Genomic DNA, 20,196 nt, shown 5'->3' with positions numbered 1-20,196 from the left:
TGCGTGTGTAAATTATGACGACTAAAGCGCGTGTACTTCCCAATGCTCGAAAAATGGAGCTCACAAGTGGACAAGCACGTTCACAACAAGCGTGTTCGCTCACCTTGAGTAGTTCCAGTCCGGCACGGATGGCCGTGTCAGGAGTAACTCCCTCATCTTCATCATCAGCAGTGCCTTCGATCGACTTATTTAAAAGCTTCACCAGGGCGCTACACGCATAAAACAATAACCATTACTGCAATAGCCAGAAGGAGGTTATGGTACTTGTAGTTAGATCTCGTCACCAGTAGGTGTCTCACGTCCAAAAAAAACACACCACAAAACAAAACAACCATTTAATCCATTAGGGCTCTCGAATTCTGTCCGGAGGTGAACTGCACGGAACAATGGGAAGTCTACCCGTTCCTAAAAACACCCGATTCAATCGAACACTTAACCGAGACCAGTTAACAGTCGGACTGAGTGTGCTGGGAGAAGAGAAAAAGCTCCAAATATGCAGAACTAAGGGTTCATGAGAGTTCAGAACTGGCACGTTACGAAACAGCCGAGCACACGTGGCCGATTTAGGAGATACTTATCTTGCTCCTTGACAACGTCTCCTTATTTTCTTTTAACTCCGCTTGCTCACAAAACCCCTGCGCACATTCTAACCCTGTACTACTGCTAATACTGAAATGGCATTTGGAACAGCTAGGATGCTAAAACGCTAACTAAATGTGGTTTACTTTCCACTCCCAGTCTGATAATGAAGAGTCTAAGCACATAAATTAACGGGGGAGGGGGTTAATTGACTAATTAATTAGTTCAGCAACATTCTTCTAATGTAAACAAATATAATGATGTGTGAGGCCAAACCAGTTCAACACTTAAAGCAGAGCCATGTACTATACACTACATGTGTTTATTTGTAATTTTTCTTGCTGTAAACAAAAAAGGGATTAAACGCAGTAATGATTGATGTATGAGCAGAATAAGTCAGCACACTGCCACGACCATGAAGGTGTACCTGATTGCCTCGGAGTCGATGTGCACTGGTGCAATTCTCTCCAGCAGAAACTTCACCATCTCCAGGAAGGGGTTTGTCGGCTGCTTGGGGTACGTTAACTTGCGTGTTATCTCTCTCTGTAACGGAGGGGTAGGGGGGGGTTACTTAACAACTGAACATGACCTCATTTTCACATGCGGACAGGCTCATACGGATTTTTTAAAAATGACTTATTACTCATCTTTAGAGGTTTGAAGGAGTAAATATTTATTTAAATTGTAAAACAATTTGTGATTTCTAATCAACGTTCGTTAAATGTTAACAGATGGCCAAATCGTTTCTGAAACTAAGCTAGAACTTTATTTTACAGAGTATGCATTAGAGTACTGCTCGGTAAAACACGACGTTTCTAAATTCAAGTCTTTGTAAGGAGACGGTCGTGTCTAGTGGGTCGGGCTCTGATTTGCCGGGACCGGCGTTGTGCTCACCACGCACTGCTCGGCCTGTTTGCAAGAGCAGGTCGGGCTGATGAGCTGCTCCAGCTGCAGACGCAGCTTCTCGTCTTCACCCAAAACCTGATTAAACTTCTTCATGAAGTCCTGAGCTTTCCCTGGGTCTGGCAGATTCTCTGAGAGAGAGAGAGACAGAGAGAGAGGGGGGGTTTATGTTAAAGTTCCACTGAGCACAGGAGACCGTATCAGTCCGAACTTAACTACTAAACCGCAAAAAGTTTGGATTAAGATCTAACGACTACGCAGCTTTTAATGAGGGTAGATCGTCTGCGCTCGTATGATTGGCCCGGGTAAGCAATACTGCAATTATTTTAACGATAAGAATGATGATAAATCCACAAAATTAAGTCTGCTCAATCATGTGCATGACTTTGTACTTAGTATCAGGGCACTATACTGAATTTCAACAGGCATTTGCAAGCTCTCAGAGCTCTGCCTCGCTACTTCAAACAAACAAACAAACAAACAAACAAGTCAACTACTGCATGCAGATTTATCGAAAACCTCCAAAAAGTTCATCGACTTTGTGGCGAGTGCATGTCGGTGTACATACTGGCGATGGTCATGAGCTTTCCAAACATGGCTGTTGTGTTTGCTTCAGACTGTAAAAACAACACAAACCACAGAATAAATAAACGTATATTTATATCGTTGCTAAACATGCATAATAATTTTTAAAAAAGTTTTGACATCCCAATGACAGTCCGGGACATTTATTATTAAAAAAAAAAAAAAAAAGGAAAAAAAAAAAAGTAACTTTCGCACCGTGGGCAGCTTATGCAGGTCCAGAAGCTCCCTCACGAGTCCTCTCAGCATGTTCTGACACTTCCACATCTCATTCAGAGCTCTATCACACACACACACACACACACACACACACACACCATGAACACTGCTTAAAAAAAAAAAAAAAAAAAAAAAAAAAAATCAGCTGAGAAGTAATATGGGTTTGATCGTCTTGTTTCGGACTCACTTGACCGCATTGGTGTCCAGGCAGGCGTAAAGGTAATATAAGCACTTCATCTTCTCCTCGGTCTCCAAACTGTGAGGAACCATAAACTGCGCAAAGATCTTTTCCACCAGCAACCTCAACACACACACACACACACACACACACACACACACACAATTAATATAGCAGTGGATGGATTAGTTCGGCTGATAAATGTCGATATGTTTGAAACAGTTGAAAAAGGAAGAAGCTTTAATATGATTATATTCTCCACAGAACATGTGTGTGTGTGTGTGTGTGTGTGTGTGTGTGAGAGAGACGTACTTATCATCGATGCTGTTCTGGTAATATATATGCAGCAGTTTGTCTTTGATCCAGCTTATTTTCTGAGCTGATTCCTTGCCAGCCTCGTGGTGCAGGCAGTACTTCTTGAATAGCTGCGCCAAACCCATCATCGCCTCCTTACGAACACGCCACTGCAAACGCACACCGAAGCGGTCGTGAAATACATCATACATAAAAACTAAATCCATCAGTACTTAATATACCCAATAAAAGCTTCTCTCGCCTGCAGGGGAAGGTAACAGAGCTTTGTTTACACTAGAGGAACACAAGTCTGAGTTTTGTGCGTCTATGGTGATTCATTACGAGGGTTTGAAGGGAATGTGCAAACAAGATTTAGGCATACAAATTCATATGAAGAAGGACTAGACTAGACCTTATTGTTAAACTGTACATCAATCAGGAAAGAATACGCCTCACCCTCTTGTCCAACATTCTCTCTCGGACAAAGCCCAGCAGCTGGTCGTTAACCAGGTTCAGGTCCTTCTTCCCGGCGTTGATGATAGTCACGATGACATCGTGCCGGATTGCCTCTTCAGGGTCATGTGACCTTACCTTCAAGTACTCTGGTGATGAGGAAGAAAAAGATTAATTGTAATCGTAGCGAGTTCTAGGAAAAACAAAACCACAGAAGCGCATGAACCCACACGGATACACACCTGTAAGGTCCTTCGCCAAGTCTGGATGGTTCATGAGGCAGTGGCTGGCAAACTTCACACACTCCAGTCTCACAGGAACATGGATATCGTTAAACCTTGGAGACAAGCAGAACCACATTCAATCAAATCAATGCATGAAAAACTTGCAAACAAGAGTAAAATAAAGTCAAAATACGTTCCGAGCTTACCGTCCCAGAAAGCACTGCCAGAGTGGGCGGTTTTGGGTGGCCAGTTCAGAATCTTTCGCGCCGAAGAGTTTAGCCAACAGCTTTACAACAGCTAATCGCTCTTCTCCATCGTTGCTCTACGCAGATACAAATACTTAAATTGGTCTTTTGTGCAAATACGTTGATGAAACAGTATATAAACTAGGGGTGCAATACAATGCCATTGTCTGTGTTTGTATCTGTATCCGTTTAGTGCTCAAAACATCCCTATCAATTTTCAGATTCAATTAAAAGTCACAAGTGGGCGTGGTCTATCATGTAAGTTTACCCCCCCCCGCCTAGATCAAGTTAACCCTGGCACTACAGCCTGAAACAACAAAACAAACAAACAAAAAACAAGCTAGATGAAAGTATTTTTCTTATAAATCGTGCATCTCCCGTTACCATCAGAAACTTCTGTCGTTATATGTACACACGCTACCGGTCAAAAGTTTGCGGACACTTGACAGATGTTTCTCACGATCTTAAAAAGCTTTCGATCTGAAGCTGTGTGATTAAATGTGTGAAATCGGCGTCGTAGACAAAAATATAATCGTGCCGACGTGTTCGTTTCTTTCATTAGAAAACATTTTATTTACAAAAAAAAAAAAAAGCTTTTTTTTTTTTTTTTTTTTTTTTTTAAACAGACGACTCGGAGAGAAATATTCTGAAGAGCAGCGGATAAGAGTCCGGCGTCAGTGTGAACTCCTTCAATACTGTTTAAAAAGCATTTCAGGGAAATTCCTCAAGAAATCGCTCGAGAAAACGCCAAGAATACATTTCTGGGCTCCTGAGCTGTACCTGAGGTGGGAATCGAGTGTGGCTTTGGTTGACACTTTTTAGGTTTCTTAAGCCCTGTTCAGACAGGATTAGTTACTATGGACGTCTGTGATATTTATCGTCAATTCGCGTGGGATAAGCGATTTCTGTGGAACTCGCCGAGATGGGCGTGTCTCCGTCGTTCACGTGCGTCGTACGCAAGGTTGAGGTGCTGCACCTCGGTGTTTGTTAGTGCGACATCGAGGCACCGACGAAGCAAAAGAAAAGCTGCAACTGGACGAGGGCTGGAACTTGGTTTAGTTCCAGTTTGGGGAGGACGCCGTTATCGAACGCGGTTTGAATAAATGGTATTGTAATCGTTCCGTTTGGGAGGAGATTTTGTTGGGAACTTTGAGAGAAATGTCCCTCTGTCAAAGTGGCGTTTGGCGACTGGACTAAATGTCGAGAACGAATCGACTGCCCAAATAAATAAATAAATAAATAAATAAATAAAACACAGACTGCACATTTGCACAGAATTACTTTAACCTGGAGTTATTTTTATAGACATTTTATACAAGGTAAAAGACACCGTAATCTTCACTGGGACTAGAACGCGGAGCCTGGGAAAAAGTCCAAATAAATGACGTGAGCAAAATCACAGAGACGCTCTGGTAATTACTGGAGCACCCCAACCTCCGAATATAAAACTAGTCCTATTCCTGATATATGGCATTTTAGTGTGTGCTTGAATGTGTGTGTGTATGTGTGTGTGCCCCTCACCTTCAACTTAAACTCAAGTTGTGGCATGACAGACACAAGCAACAGTGGGTCGATGGCAAACAGCTCTTGTATGAGGTCAAAGACATGCTCCGATAGATCGCTCACAGAGGACTTACCCATCACCAACACCTGATTAAAGAACTGACAGACACGACAGCACAGGGTAAACAAAACACATCAGGAAATACATCATCGGTGTTACGTAAAAGGAAACGAATGAGACGCGCGCTCCTACACAGACAAAAGACTTACTGAGGCAATGCATGTTTCAATGGTCTGTACGGTCCTCTTTAGCAACATCTTGGCCAAGTCATATGCTTGTTTATTCAGGTTCTACAACAGAGAGATGCCATTATAACCCGATTGTCTATACATGTTTATCATCTGAGCAGACATGTGACTAGTCATCAGACTCGATACAAAAACAGCAGGCAAATGATGGAGCAGAAATCCAGGGTGCATGTCGCTCTGGCCATAAAAACAAGCAGCGCTCAAACGAGCGACCAAATAATAACGGACGCGGTACGCATTTCTTGCACGTTGGCTGACAGTGAGCCGCCCCAAATAGTGCTAAAACCATACCTTGTGTGCAGGGATGAGGTTAATGAGAATGGTGTCCAGCAGCTCTTGGGTTACTCCATCACCCTCCATTATGATGGAGCTCATCAGGTCAAGCATGTGCATTTGCACCTTCTGGTTATGGCTGTTACTGGAAGAAAAAAAAAAAAAGAAGAAGAAATAATTTGGTATGTGGCTATAAACCTAATAAAACCTTCCTTCACTTCACAGTGATGCAATAATCCTCATCGATGCTGTAACTCCGAATCCCGCTGGCTCTGGACCTGGCAGCACACCGGTGCTCGTGCTCACCCACTGGGCTAGCTAATAAAGGTATGATTTATCCTCCGCGGATAAGAACGCATATTAAAACGGGATCAAACGGAACCTACTTGATGACGGAGAAGAGGGTTTTGAAGAGCTGAATAAAGATCTCGTTACAGTCCTCCAGCTCAAAGCATATGTTATACGACTTCACCCAGGCCAGATTCTGCGGAATATTCCAGAAAACATAAGGGTTCATGAATGCATGAGTAAAACCGAATGGCAATAAAATAAAGATGCGTGAACCTGTCGGGTCGGTACAATCCTCACCTCCAGTAGGTAGAAATATCTGTTGAACTGGGGACTCTTGGTGTCCTCCAAACCCTTCAGCTGACGTGTGATGAACAAAAATATTTCCTAAAACACAGACAAATTTCTATTAAAAACTATCAACCAATCAAAACCATGCTCCATTCGACAAACGTGTGTGTATTTACAGAGGAACCATCACGCTACGTGTTCGGATACGAGTGTGTCAACACGTAACCTTTTAAAAACATAACTGACCCCCGAATCCAAATATGAAACCGTCGAAGACAGTCATTTGGCTGTTTTAAGGTGACCGTCTCCTTATTAAAGGGAAACATTGCAGCCCAAAACTCTACACAGCCCGAATGGACATGGGGCCAGTCATGATATTCGAGCAATACTGAAATATATTGTATAACTGATATGATGTCACATGAGTAGGTTTTGGAATAAGGGGTTATTTCACTGGTACAAGTGTTTATGGGCACCTTGAGTTTATCGTGAGACGTGTACGGGGCTTCAGGAGCATAGATCCTGAAGATATCTGCAAGGCAGCAGGCCACAAGGAGCCGAACATCTTTATTGGGGTTCCGCAAGAAGAACTCTGAAGCCAGGTGTAGTGCGAGAGCCAGGTACTGCTGCTTCTCCTCCTCAGAGTCCTGATCCATATCCATATATGTTTTCACCACCACCTGAGAGAGAGAGAGAGAGAGAGAGAGAGAGAGAGAGAACATGAGCCAGCAATTTTTCCAGAGCAAACGCATTGTTGTTGAGAGAGTTGAGAAGGAATTGCCAGACTGACCGGAGCTGACCGGAGGATTATGGGAACTCAACCACTCTTTAAAACTATGGTGAGCAGAAACGCATCTCAGAACGCACATCAAACCTCGAGGCTGATGGGCTACAACAGCAGAAGACCACCACATCAGCTTCCACTCCTATCAGCCAACAACCTGGTGGTGGTGCAGTAATGGCATGGAGTGGACACGGAACGTTTGATGATAATTATCAGGAATTGCTGACATTCCTTCTACCGTGATATCGAGTTGGCCGATTTAAATATCTGTCAGAAGAAAAACGTGGTGTTTGCAGCATTAAGGTCAACTTAATTAAACTGTGCTGCATCTCCTAATAAGTGGATCAGGAGTCCTATACGTACTTTAATAGGCTGCTGTCTGACTTCAGAGCTGAAACAAAACCGCTTTCTCTGAGGCTTCCCTTGGTGATGTTCCCAGAACATGAACGGGGATTTAAATTAAGACCACGTATCGACGTGTTGTACATCAGATCCACCTCACTATACTAGGATTTGATAAGTATCTTCAATGCTTTCCACCACAGAGCACGTGAACTCAGTTTACATAATTTTATAAAGAGCTCAGTTCCAACTAATAATAACTAGGTTATTAGTGAATTTCAACTTCAATTTTGTCCTCGCTGACAGGTAATTAATATTAATGCGGTAACGCGTACGTCTGGCCACGCCCCTTTCCTCCCCCCCTTCCTCAGGACAAGTAGTGCACACGAACACACAATTCCACATGGCAATGAGTTCAGTGTACATCAGCAGCCTCCTCGATCACCAGATCTGAATACAAGAGAGCATCTTTGGGATGTGGTAGAATGGGAGATTTGCACCATGAATGAAAAGCTGACAAATCTATAACCCGGAGTGCCTAAATAATATGACCCGGCGTGCCTAAATAATAGACCCGGCGTGCCTAAATAATAGACCCGGCGTGCCTAAATAATAGACCTGGCGTGCCGACCCGGCGTGCCTAAATAATAGACCCGGCATGCCAAAATAATACACCCGGCGTGCCTAAATAATAGACCCGGCGTGCCAGGCCGGCACGCCTAAGTAATAGACCCGGCGTGCCAGGCCGGCACGCCTAAATAATAGACCCGGCGTGCCAACCTGGCGTGCCTAAATAATAGACCCGGCATGCCAGGCCGGCATGCCTAAATAATAGACCTGGTGTGCCAGGCCGGCACGCCTAAATAATAGACCCGTCATGCCTAAACAACAGACCCGGCGTGCCAGGCCGGCGTGCCTAAACAACAGACCCGGCATGCCTAAATAACAGACCCGGCGTGCCAGGCCGGCGTGCCTAAATAACAGACCCGGCGTGCCTAAATAATAAATTGTAGTGCCTAATAATTGCTCCTAATGAAGTGGCCAGTGAGTCTATATGCTTCATATTCAAAAGCCTTCTAGCTTTAGGACCATGGAGTGCTGCTGCTGCTGTGTGTGTGTGTGTGTGTGTGTGTGTGTGTGTGTGTTAGACAGTGGTGGGGGAGTGTGCAGTCAGTGCTACAGAAATGTGAGAGCCAGAATATTCACTCTGGCTCTGTCGAGACTCGGTATCGATATCGGCCTCAGTGACTAAATCACAAGTGGACGGTGCTGAGTAAGTGCAAGTCAGGGTCAAATAATCCATATTTCCACATACCTGCATGTTCCAGAGTCAGAAAAGATTTATCTGCCATGTGTGCACGATAATTAATCTACCTAGTAAAATCAGCCACAAACAGTCAACAAAAATATCAACATAAATATCACACACACACACACACTCATGTAATTATCTAATCAGCCGACCATGTGGCAGCAGTGCAATGCATAAAATCATGCAGATACAGGCCAGCAGCTCCAGCTACTGTTCACGTCAACCGTCAGAAACAAACGTGATCGGTGATTTTGACTGTGGCGTGATTGCTGGCGCCAGATGGGATGCTGAGTCTTTCTATAACTGCTGATCTCCTGGGATTTTCAAGCACAACAGTCACTAGAGTTTACTCTGAACGGTCCAATAAAGAAAATAAAAAAAGCATTAGTGCAGTTCTGCAGACGGAAACGCCTTGTTGACGAGAGGGGTCGACGGAGCATGGCCGGACTGGAGTATTGAGCTGACAGAAAGGTTACAGTAACTCAGATATCCACTCTGTACAACTGTGATGAGCAGAAAAGCGTCTCAGAACGCACGACACGTCGAACGTTGAGGCGGATCGGCTACGACAGCAGAAGACCACGTCGCGATCCGCTTCCGTCAGAAGAGAACCGACAGCCGAGGCTGCAGCGGGCACAGTGCCCACGTGAACTGGGGTTACTACACTAGTACAGCAATTCTTACTACCAAATATATACTTTCAAAAACACCTCAATTAAAACCGAGGCAAAAAACCCCCAAACCTACACACATACCATATTCTAAGATAAAAACCTCTCCAACAGTCTCCGTTGAATGAGTACACGCTGGTACTTTCATGCTGCGCTTTACACTGTGAATAAATGTAAACGTGACAATAACATTCAAACGAATTAGCGCGTCAGTCCGCTAGCTAGCAGCGCTGAAATGTTCAACTTGAATACAAGTCAATACGTGTGCTGTAGAGTTTAGTGTGAACTCCAGTACAAATATGAGCATAGTTCATTATTTATCCCCAACTGTTCATCGCTGATGATTCATACCAGTTGTAAAATCACAAGATGATAAACATACATATTGCTCTTGGTCAAAGAATCAAGCGTGAGACTCGTGATCTCGATTCCAAACCAAAAACATTGTGATTCCTATAGGGCTGCTACTAACGATTATTTTCATAATTGATTAATTGGCCGATTATTTATTTATTTATTTATTCGATTAGGGGGGGGGGGGGGGGGGGGATTTTCAATACCATTTTTTTGTTTATTCAAAATAAAAGCCACAAACAGTGTTACTAATATAAACTTCAGACTAAAACTTTACACAACTCTTTGTCCAATTATATAAAAGACTGAAAAGAACCCAATACACACAGACACACACTAGAATATACATTATTAATTTAGGACTAGTTTAATTCTGCGCATTCATAAAAATAACGCCTAAATACTTAAATAATTAAATAGAAACTAGAGCTGCAACAACTAATCAATAAAATTGATAATCGATTATGGAAATCGTTGTTGACGAATCTCATTATCGGTTAGTCGGTCTGTGGGCGGTACATTTACTCATTATGTTACTTCTGTTACGAAACCACGCTTTATTAAATAATAAAGTTGTGTCCCAAATGACGTACTATACACTTACAATATGCACCATGTACTCTACCACCTATTGCAGTGTTTCCGCAGACCCCTAGTGGTCAGTGGTGTAATTGCAGGGGATCCGTAGGAAAGTTTTAAATAATAAAAAAAATTGTGTGTTAAATGTATCAAAATATATTCAAATGAGATGTTTTAAAATGAGTCAACTCGTTTATTCGCACACATTCCCAAATATCACGTTAGCCGAGCTGACGATCGTTCATTGATGGATTTATTTGAAATTTATTTACAAATGAAATGATAATTTGCAAAAACCTGTGAGTGGTAGACAAGTTCAAGTGTCGCAGTGATGGATAAAATAAACTAAAGATCATTCAGAGAGTCAAATTAAATGTCACACCAACAATAAAATGTAATTGAACCTGGTATTTAAACCAAGTATTTCTGCATTACTTTTTATAGAAGCAAAATAGCACAGAATTAAACCACAGTCCTAAATTAATAATATATATTCTGGTGTGTGTGTGTGTGTGTGTGTGTGTGTGTGTGTGTGTGTGTGTGTGTGTGTATTGGGTTCTTTTCAATCTTATAATTTAAAAACAGTTGTGTAAACTTTTAGTCTTAATTTTATTTTTTGTGGATTTTCAGTTTGTGGATTTTATTCTAAACAAACAAACAAACAGGGCACCGAAAGTTTGCCCCATCCCATTAATCGAAAAAATAATCAAATAATTGGCCAACTAATCGATTATGAAAATCGTTAGTTGCAGCCCTAATACAAACTAATATAGAAGTTTATATTATATATAATAGTATTTATGCACTACTTTTTTATAAAAAGTAACGTTGACTAACAGTAAACTGAAAAAAGTTGTCAGTGACTCTGGGTATCTGCTAAAGCTAGCGGCGTCGCATAACAGGAAGCAGCTTATACTTCAGGTTAGTAAAAAAAAAAAATGCTATTGTTCCTTTTGAGATGATATTACCTTTCTAAAATTCCCACACTAGACAGTAGAGTACACAGTGCATAGTGCAAGTGTATACTACGTCATTTGGGACATAACTTTAGTATTTACTCTCTGAAGCGTGTTTACGGAACAGAAGCAACGTAATGAGTAAACGCACCCCGTGCAGCGCAGACCGAGCAATCGATAATGAGAATCGTCGACAGCGATGTTCACAAACGATTAGTTGTTGCAGCTCTAAAGTCCATCGTCAGTGCCTCCGGAAATGAATGTAAAATCAAACACTATTTGCAGGAGTTATGCGACTTTTTAAAATGACCACGTATTTGGGTTGAGGTGTTTCATGTGACATCACCACAACACATTCAGCCAAAGCCCTCTCACGATTCACATGTTGAACATGAGTACAGCTAAAATGGGCACACGCTCACCCAGACTGGACAGACGGGAAAAAGACCAGCTGATCTTCAACTGTCCGGTTTCTGGGAGTCTTTGCCCATGATGGCCTCAGATTCCTGTTCTTGGATGACAGGAGTGGAACCTCATGTGGTCATAAATTTATAATGGACATCAATTCTGACCTAAAAACATTAAACAGACCTACAACAGTGTCCAATTGAAAACTTTACACATTCTGCTCATTATTAGAAAGCGATTAAATACGCTTTTCGTTTGTTCTCCTGTGCCGAGAGCTCGGACGCATTTCGACATTTTGAGTAGAAGAACATTGAAAAATGTTGGCCATGTAAAAATTAGACTGCGGATTGAGAAACGGATTTATATTCAACACGCACTGCTAGAGTTTGTTTTTTTTATTTATTTATTTTTTACTGCGCAGTACTGCAGAATCACTTAAAAATCCCCCAACCAGCACAAACTCTAAAAACGTTTGAGGTTTTGTGATGGCTGCTGTAGGCAAGTCTCACCCGACTGCACAGCAGGTAATATTATTACACCCTCTCCTTCTCCCCTTCAACCTGAAATGATGGAAATGCTCAGTTTCCTCTCTTCTTTAAAAATTTGGACTGAACCGATCATCACTATTATTTTTTTTTTTTGGTAAAATGTGAACAGAGAAAAATCTACATCACCTACATCATACGCCTGAATTAAACTCTCAATGCAAAGGTTTAGCGGCCTCACTGGCAAATCCTAATAAACACTTTTTAATACCTATTTAAGACCTAGACAAATGAAAATTAATATTGTGAACAAACACAAATAAATTCAAATTTATTTTTTATATGTTTGCCTTCCTGCAAAAACCCTCCACATGATAACACGACATTTTCTACGTTTACATGGACAGCAGTAATCTAATTATTCACCTTATTCTGAATAAGACAATATTCTGATTACGGTGTTTACATGAGACGTTTTTAGAATACTCCTTTCATGTTCCTGTTTTACATGTTCTAGAACATAGACCGATTAACATCACGCGTCATTACGTCACCGCGCCACGCCGTGTCCCCTCCGGAATTTCACGTATCGAAATACAGGTCGTCTTCATTATGGAACCGTATACAGTTGTGGCTGTTTATTTTTTCACAAAAGCTACAAGTGCGGTTAATTATTTGTCGTGCTGTACGTGTAAACAGACGATTGCTTGAAGCCGTGGGCCGCGTCCCAAACCGCGTACTTACTGTCTATATAGTAGCCGAGGTACATGTATTTCTCCTACTATACAGCAGGTAAGTACGCGGTTTGGGACGCAGCCGTTCTCTCTTGTTCGCCGTCAAACGGTCGAGCGCTGCCGTGTGTGTACGTGTCCTGTCGCACAATGCGGTGAAAACTCCCACACGACGTTAATTAAAGGTGTGTACGTGTCTGTAACGAGACTAAAACAGGAATACTCCACACGTCTTAACTCCATTTGTGTTTACTTCGAGTACGACTTTAATCGGATTAAGGTCGTCAGTAATCTCTGTTTACATGCTAGTTTCTTAATCAGAGTATCGTCTTAATATCGGATTATTGCTGTCCATGTAAACGTACAGATTTTCTACTTTGTATATTTCTGAAACTTATAAGATTTCCGGAACTGAATCAAGTTTCTCTTTTGCACTTCCAGAAGGTGAAGATTTCATTCCAATTACATTTAAAGACACCTACTTGTAGATTTAGAAATCTGATCTACTTATAGAAAAACTGCCTAACAAATGAAGGAACGATAAGTTTACGACAGGAAGTACTGATGATCACTTCAGTGAGGTAAGCGTCACCCGTAGCATTTGAGTGACCAGAGTCGCCGCGCTATTTCTACACGCGACTGACCTCCGTCCACAAGTACACTGGTCCTGTCCTGCACGATTCCTTATTAAAGTCTTCTGATTAGCTTCTTTTAACATTTTAAACCTTTCTTTGCCGTTATCTGTACAGAGTGTGTATAGATAACTGGCAAAAAAATTATGGAAACCACCACACTTCGAGGATGTTCACCCAGGTAGCAAATAAAGAAAATCACATGACACAAAACTATTTTTGCTTAACAGCTGAACAATCTAGCTTTGTGAAACATACCTCAAACTAACTAAATTAAATTGTTTTAATCAATAGCACACCTCCCCCAACTCAAGTAGAGGAAAAACAATGATGGAATCACCTTGTAATTTGTTTTTCTAAAATAAAGACTGACAAGTGTGAAAATGCAAATTAAGTCTGCAGGGCTCTACGGTAGCAGTTTCAGGTTTAAGTCATTTTGCGGGATCAATAAAAGATGGCGGTTTGTGAGATCGGCGAGTTGAGAGAAGCAGATGATGTGCAGAGTTACTCGTCATCATAATGGCTTCTTTGCAGCATTTACACACTTGTTCGGTTGACTGAGGGGATGAAAAGCAGATAAAAATATTACACTTGCTTATTTATTTATTGAGGAAAATGATCCAATATTAAATATCTGTGAGTGGCAAAGTGCGTGAACCTCTAGGATTAGCAGTTTAATTTGAAGGTGAAATTAGAGTCAGGTGATTTCAATCAATGGGATGACGATCAGGTGTGAGTGAGCGCCCTGTTTTATTTAAAGAACACGGATCTATCAAAGTCTGATCTTCACAACACATGTTTGTGGAAGTGTATCATGGCATGAACAAAGGAGATTTCCGAGGACATCAGAAAGAGTTGTTTATGGTCATCAGGCTGGAAAAGGTTATAAAACCATCTCTACAGAGTTTAGACTCCAACAACCCTCAGCCAGTGTGTACAAATGGAGGAAATTCAAGACCGTTGTTACCCTCACCAGGAGTGAAGACCAACAAAGATCACTCCAAGAGCAAGACGTGTAATAGTCCACGAGGTCACAGAGGAACCCTGGGTAACTTCTAAGCAACTGAAGGCCTCTCTCACATTGGCTAATGTTAATGTTCATGAGTCCACCATCAGAACACTGAACAAAAATTTCCAGCCCTGGAATATGCCTGTAAACACCTTATTCAGAAAACTCACTGAAAGGAGATATATGCTACCAAGGTGCTAACTTGCCATAGGGAGCAACTTGGGGTTCAGCGTCCACCAAGGGCACTTCGGCACGTAGAGTCACGTTGGCCGGGAATCAAACTGCCAACCCTAATATTAGTGGACAACCGACAACCCGCTCTACCACCTGAGCCACAGCCTAAACAGTCAATGCCCAGGAGTACATTGAAGTTTTGGACACTTTGCTCATTCCACTGACAGACAATAGGTTTGGTGGTGAAGTCATTAATCTGTGTGATAATGAATCTGGCCACAGAGCAAGGTTGTTAAAGCTTTTCTTCAGGAAAGGCAGATCAACTCAATGAAATGGCCAGCAAACAGTCCAGATCTCAATCCGATCGAAAGTTTATGGTGGAATTTTAAAAAAAATAAATAAATAAAATTTATAAACGGGTCTATGACAAGGCTCTATCCTGCAAAGCAGATCTGTCGACCGCTATTGGAGAAAGCTGGAACCAGCTTGATGGGGAACATTGTTTTTCATTAGTGAAATCCATGCATCAAAGAATTCAATACCCAAGGAGGAGCATTGTGATTTGTTCTTTATTGATCATTCCATAATTTTTTCCTCTATTTGATCGGAAATGGTTTTGGGTCACATCTGATTTGTTTATTAAAAAAACAAACAAAAAAAAACTGGGTGAACATCCTTCAAGCGTGGTGATTCCATCATCTTTACCAGGGGTTGTAAATGTTCTTCTGTTTTGATGATGTGACGGTGAAGGAGCGTTGCTGGTATTTTGACAGCCAAAACGCAAACCGAATTATTAATAAGGCACGTGTCCGTCTAACTATGGCACGTGACTCAACGTTCGCAAACCCCAAGGTAGAAAGCACTAGCACAGGTACGGGTTTAGCACAGTTACGGGTTTAGCACAGTTACACCGTGTTCTCCTTTCCAGATTTACCACTGGCTGGTTGCACAGGCAACACTACTAACTGAGGTGTATACAAAGACGGTATTGGCTCACGAGCCATTCGTGAGCTAGAAAATCAGCATGCTCGCAGCAAGCCGGAATTTCTACAGTGACTATATAAATATATAGCAGAGCTTCCGCCAAGAAATTTTAGTGACGGCCAACGTGTCCGGGAATGAAAGTTTACCGGAAAAACTGGAAAGAGAAAAAAAAGTCATGTCGTTCTGGTGTTTATTTTTCACTGTAACTTTTTGCACTATGCACAGTATATGCGACACACACACACGTTAGCAAAGAATCCACAATGCATGAAACTTAAAAGGAAACCGCTTTCTCTCATATGCGAAGGACCATAAATAATTATACTCTTTCCAAAAAAACAAAAACAGCTTCCACTAATTTGATTGGACAAGAGGCGTTCCAAGAGTGCAGATATTAAGCATAACCACACGGTACATTTCACTGTTTGCATCACTCTGCTTGTTCTGGCAATAGTTCTTTACATTGAAACCGTGACCACACTTATTATGGGCTGGCAGTCAGACTGTGCGTTATCATGGCAACCGGTTGTGGTTTCTTTAGGAACCATGATCATTGATGGAGCAAAGAAGCAAAATAAAAACTTATACCACGGTGAGCTGCCAACGATTATATTTGGAGTAGTACTTTTCGGTTACACTTGGATGTACATCTTATTAATTTAATTTAATAATCAGGCATATATTAATATATATTTCATTTTAAAAGTAGTGTACATTTTCATGGTCCAGTCAGCACTGTTTACTTTTATAATAAAGTTCAATGTTTTAGTTTGAGTGTTATGTTTTCATTCAGCATCGGTTATCAGTAGGTAGGTACTGAACAACTTCGTTATGGGTATCCAATATCGGTCGACCTCTAGTAAAAGTCACGATTTTACATTTTACTTTATTAAACACCACGTTTAAAAAAAAAAATCTGTTTATTACTAGTTTTAGATTATGTGGACAGTCCATCACTGAAGTCCCTGTGACTGAGCTGTTACTTAGGCCTGTCACGAGAACATTTTATTGGACGATATACTGTCCCAGAAATAATACTCAAACAATATCCTCGTCACTTTGAAACAATTTTATGCCACTGATAACACAGCATATCTTTTGTCTTTCTGACGAAATAGCGACTAAATTTAAAGGACGTTTTCGTCAGGTCATATTTATCCATTTTACTCACTACAACGGTAGTGAACATGAATCGACGGCATTTTAGTTGACGAGAAAAGGCAAAAATTAAACCAAATATTCACCCGTTTTAAATATTAACTTAAACATGCATGAACAAAAACATGTGATCTGAAATAATAACATTACAATAAGACGCTATTATAATCCAGTATTGTGAATTCTTTACGCTTTAGTCAGTCAGTGTCCGTGTTTTAGAGCGCCGTTTGACTTGACGAATATTCAAAGTTCAGATGATGATTTGACAGGCCTCGAGCAGACGCGAGGACAGAAGCAGAGCGAATGTCTGCGTCAGGAATCTCCTCCTCGCACCAGACGCGGTGTGCAGTTCAGTGCCCCAGTTTTCATGGCGTTATTCCCCAAGATATTGACTTAGTTTGACTCTTTTGCTCGTGAGATATTGCTTTATCACGCTACATCGGCGATGCGCTCTGCTCAGTCAGAAAGTGTTAATCGTTTTTCTGTCATTCAAACATTTTGCATTAAAGCCCTTGTCTTAATACTCCTAATACACGAACGCTCCTTTCTATAGGAGCGATTTACACGAGGCCTCGCACAGTGGACGCTACAGATACGACTGATGATAAACGAATTTCAAAAACTTTACAATCTTGACATTTGGATGGCGAAGTTTTCTGTTTGCTGTGAGATTTTATAAAATCTTTATGAAACGCTTATGGAAGGAGTCTCCAGGCTCAGTGCTTTGTGACAGTTGGTCAATTTTCCTTCAAGAGGGAAAAATCAAAAACGGTGGACGTTCAGCTTTCCGGGTTTCTCAACGACAACGTGACGCTCAGCACCCCCCCCCACTGTCTTATTAAGTTCATAAAAACAATAACATTGGGTTACTGATCGGGGGTTCAAACCCCAGCACCACCAAGCTGTCATTGTTGGGCCCTTGAGCAAGGCCCTTAACCGTCATTTGCTCAGATGTATAAAGATATAAGATAAGTCACTCTGGATAACGGTGTCTGCTAAATGCCGTAAATGTAAAGAAGCAAAGACAACACATCAGGAGCAGTCTTTCTGAATGGCCAGATGTTTGTTTACACTTCAGGATCCAGATGCCTGGACTGGATCCTTGCCTCACCTGCAGATCCCTTGATGATAAACAGGTCCAGTTTGTGAGTTCTTGTGCACGCGAAACTCACTCCAATACAGATTTGACAAGACGAGGAGCATGACAACGTTCTTACCTTTAACCGTTTCACCACTTCATCGTTGCTGATTTTGTCCGTGATCTCCTTCACTCCGGGCGGGTAAATGATCTTGCCGTCCCCCGGCGGCTTCTGGTGTTGCGGGAACTCCATACCGCTGTACCGCTAACGCGAATTTTCCACACGGTCCTCTACTGGCCTCTATGGGTGGGAAAACAAAAGTTCAGCGAGCGACCGACCCCGTACTTTTGCTAAATAAAACCCCACGTTTTAAATACAATACACGTTCCTGAAATAAAAAACAACGACCCTACCCCGCTAGAATAAAACACCGACACACCGCGTCTACCTCGAGTCGAGTCTGAAACCGCTCAAAACACAGGCCGGGAACCTAAACAGCTAGCTCTGAAACTAGCCCCGAGACCTAGCTAGCAGCGTACGTTAAATGCAACCGCATTTTCTACAGTTTTCCTGTCTCCGACTCGTTTTAAGACGACTTTCGATGAAAGGTTCACGCTTAAAAAACCCCCACAAAAAACCCACGCAGTCCCGCAATACAGCATTTAAACTAATTCCTCACAGCCAGCTAATTCATAACAAAAGCTTTGAGTTCAAAAGCTAACATTAGCTGCTTAGCTTTCCATAGAAACCGTGGCCTAGCTATATTACCGCGCTAGGCCTCAAACTCTTAGCTTCGGGTTCACACAACGCTGACACTGAGCGCCGAACACGCACAGCTTCCAGATCCCGGATAGAAAATAAGATCTCTGGTCACAATGATCATTCAAAAGCCACGGTCCAAAAAGTACACCAACTTTATCAAGCAGAAAACGAACAACTATTTACTTGTTTGGCTTTACAACTCCAACTCGACTGGCATCCTTGCTTTGTGAATGCCGATAATTTTTATTATTTTTTTTTAAAGAAAAGGAAAGAAAACCGTCCCTCACGAAGCAACTTGGCGACACGGTGAAGATCCGAACATCCCAAAGTACCAGGCGAGAACTACCCCCCAACAACACGCGTCCCAGCTGGGCTCGGTTAAAACCTCATGCCGGTATTTACCTCACGGAGAAGTTGTTTTTTTTATTCATTGGTCAGTTTCGGGTTTTGGGGGGAGCTTTTAGTTTCGCCACAAAAAAAGCGGCTTCTCTTTTCACACAGCGCTCTTTCAAAAAAAAAAAAAAAAAAGAAGAAAAAGAAAAGAAAAAAAAAGTGGAGCCGCGGCGCCCCCCGTCGGGCTGAACGGAGTCTCATAGAGGGCGGGAGAACGAGAACAGAAAACAGCACACTCAGGCTCTCTGACACAATTTTATAACATTGTGAAGGAACAAGAATTAATAAATTAATAAATAAATAAATACGACTCAAAAGGACCGAGGTTGCCGTCAAACAAAAGCCTCACGCACTAGTCAGTCTATAAGCCATGGCAAGTCAAAGCAATAATACAGCCCTAGGGTACTAGCTGAGCATAACATAAAAGTCATGGTTCAACCAGTGGCTTATCCCCACCCCCCCACCCTCTTAAACAACGAGTCGATTCAAAAATGAGTCGACTCCTTAATTCTATTCACTCGAGAGTCGGTTAGTTATCTGAATTGAACTAACTGCGTCCTCGCCTCAGTGCTAACGTTACATAGTAGTTTCCTGTTGTCGGTCCACTATAAATCATAATTAACCATCGTGTACTTTATTAACATTGCACTTCCCCCCCTGTTTTGTATAGTCTCTGGTTGGATTTGAGATTAGAAAAGTGTGTTGTGTGGAATCGATCCGATTTCGATTCAGGAGTCGAGCAGCGCCAAGCTGGAGTGATTAGCATCGCTGCTGTGAATGCTATAAAACTGACAGCCGGGCGTAGGTTAGTACGAATCTGCACGCCGTAATAAATAAATAAATTAATTAATTAATTAATCAATCAATTAATAAATTAGCACGTCAAAAAAAACTCTCTACTGTTTTAACAGACTGAGCAGCATTGTTGTAGTATAATAATAATAATAATAATAATAATAATAATAATAATAATAATAATACCGAAGAGTAATCATTTGAAGCGGACGGGTTGAATCTTCCCACTTCAGCTCCAGAAATGTTA

The 20,196-nt window shown here is 41.7% G+C and overlaps 1 protein-coding gene across 5 annotated transcripts in view; it reads right to left on the bottom strand.

The window, feature by feature from the left end:
* Positions 1-20,159, bottom strand: part of pds5a (PDS5 cohesin associated factor A) — a 29,057-nt gene extending 8,898 nt beyond the window's left edge. The window contains exons 1-18 of one of the 5 annotated variants that reach the window (XM_017461187.3): positions 20,136-20,159; positions 18,138-18,299; positions 6,818-7,021; positions 6,351-6,437; positions 6,149-6,246; positions 5,781-5,907; positions 5,451-5,531; positions 5,199-5,339; positions 3,639-3,754; positions 3,451-3,545; positions 3,212-3,357; positions 2,774-2,925; positions 2,471-2,584; positions 2,263-2,344; positions 2,051-2,099; positions 1,474-1,613; positions 1,007-1,122; positions 104-209 (exon numbers count right to left, since the gene is read on the bottom strand). In XM_017461187.3, the coding sequence (XP_017316676.1) occupies positions 104-209; positions 1,007-1,122; positions 1,474-1,613; positions 2,051-2,099; positions 2,263-2,344; positions 2,471-2,584; positions 2,774-2,925; positions 3,212-3,357; positions 3,451-3,545; positions 3,639-3,754; positions 5,199-5,339; positions 5,451-5,531; positions 5,781-5,907; positions 6,149-6,246; positions 6,351-6,437; positions 6,818-7,021; positions 18,138-18,251 (1,968 nt within the window). In that variant the 5' untranslated portion in view covers positions 18,252-18,299; positions 20,136-20,159. Of the gene's footprint in view, positions 1-103; positions 210-1,006; positions 1,123-1,473; positions 1,614-2,050; positions 2,100-2,262; positions 2,345-2,470; positions 2,585-2,773; positions 2,926-3,211; positions 3,358-3,450; positions 3,546-3,638; positions 3,755-5,198; positions 5,340-5,450; positions 5,532-5,780; positions 5,908-6,148; positions 6,247-6,350; positions 6,438-6,817; positions 7,022-18,137; positions 18,300-18,944; positions 19,132-19,163; positions 19,585-20,135 lie in introns of those variants that run through there. The other 4 variants (XM_017461185.3, XM_017461188.3, XM_017461186.3 and 1 more) reach the window with 4 other exon arrangements.
* Between the last annotated feature and the right edge of the window lie 37 nt (positions 20,160-20,196).

This window comes from Ictalurus punctatus, chromosome 29, assembly GCF_001660625.3.
Source record: "Ictalurus punctatus breed USDA103 chromosome 29, Coco_2.0, whole genome shotgun sequence".
NCBI classification, from domain to species: domain Eukaryota; kingdom Metazoa; phylum Chordata; class Actinopteri; order Siluriformes; family Ictaluridae; genus Ictalurus; species Ictalurus punctatus.
The sequence above is the reverse complement of the archived record's forward strand: the minus strand, read 5'-3'. Positions and strand labels throughout refer to the sequence as shown.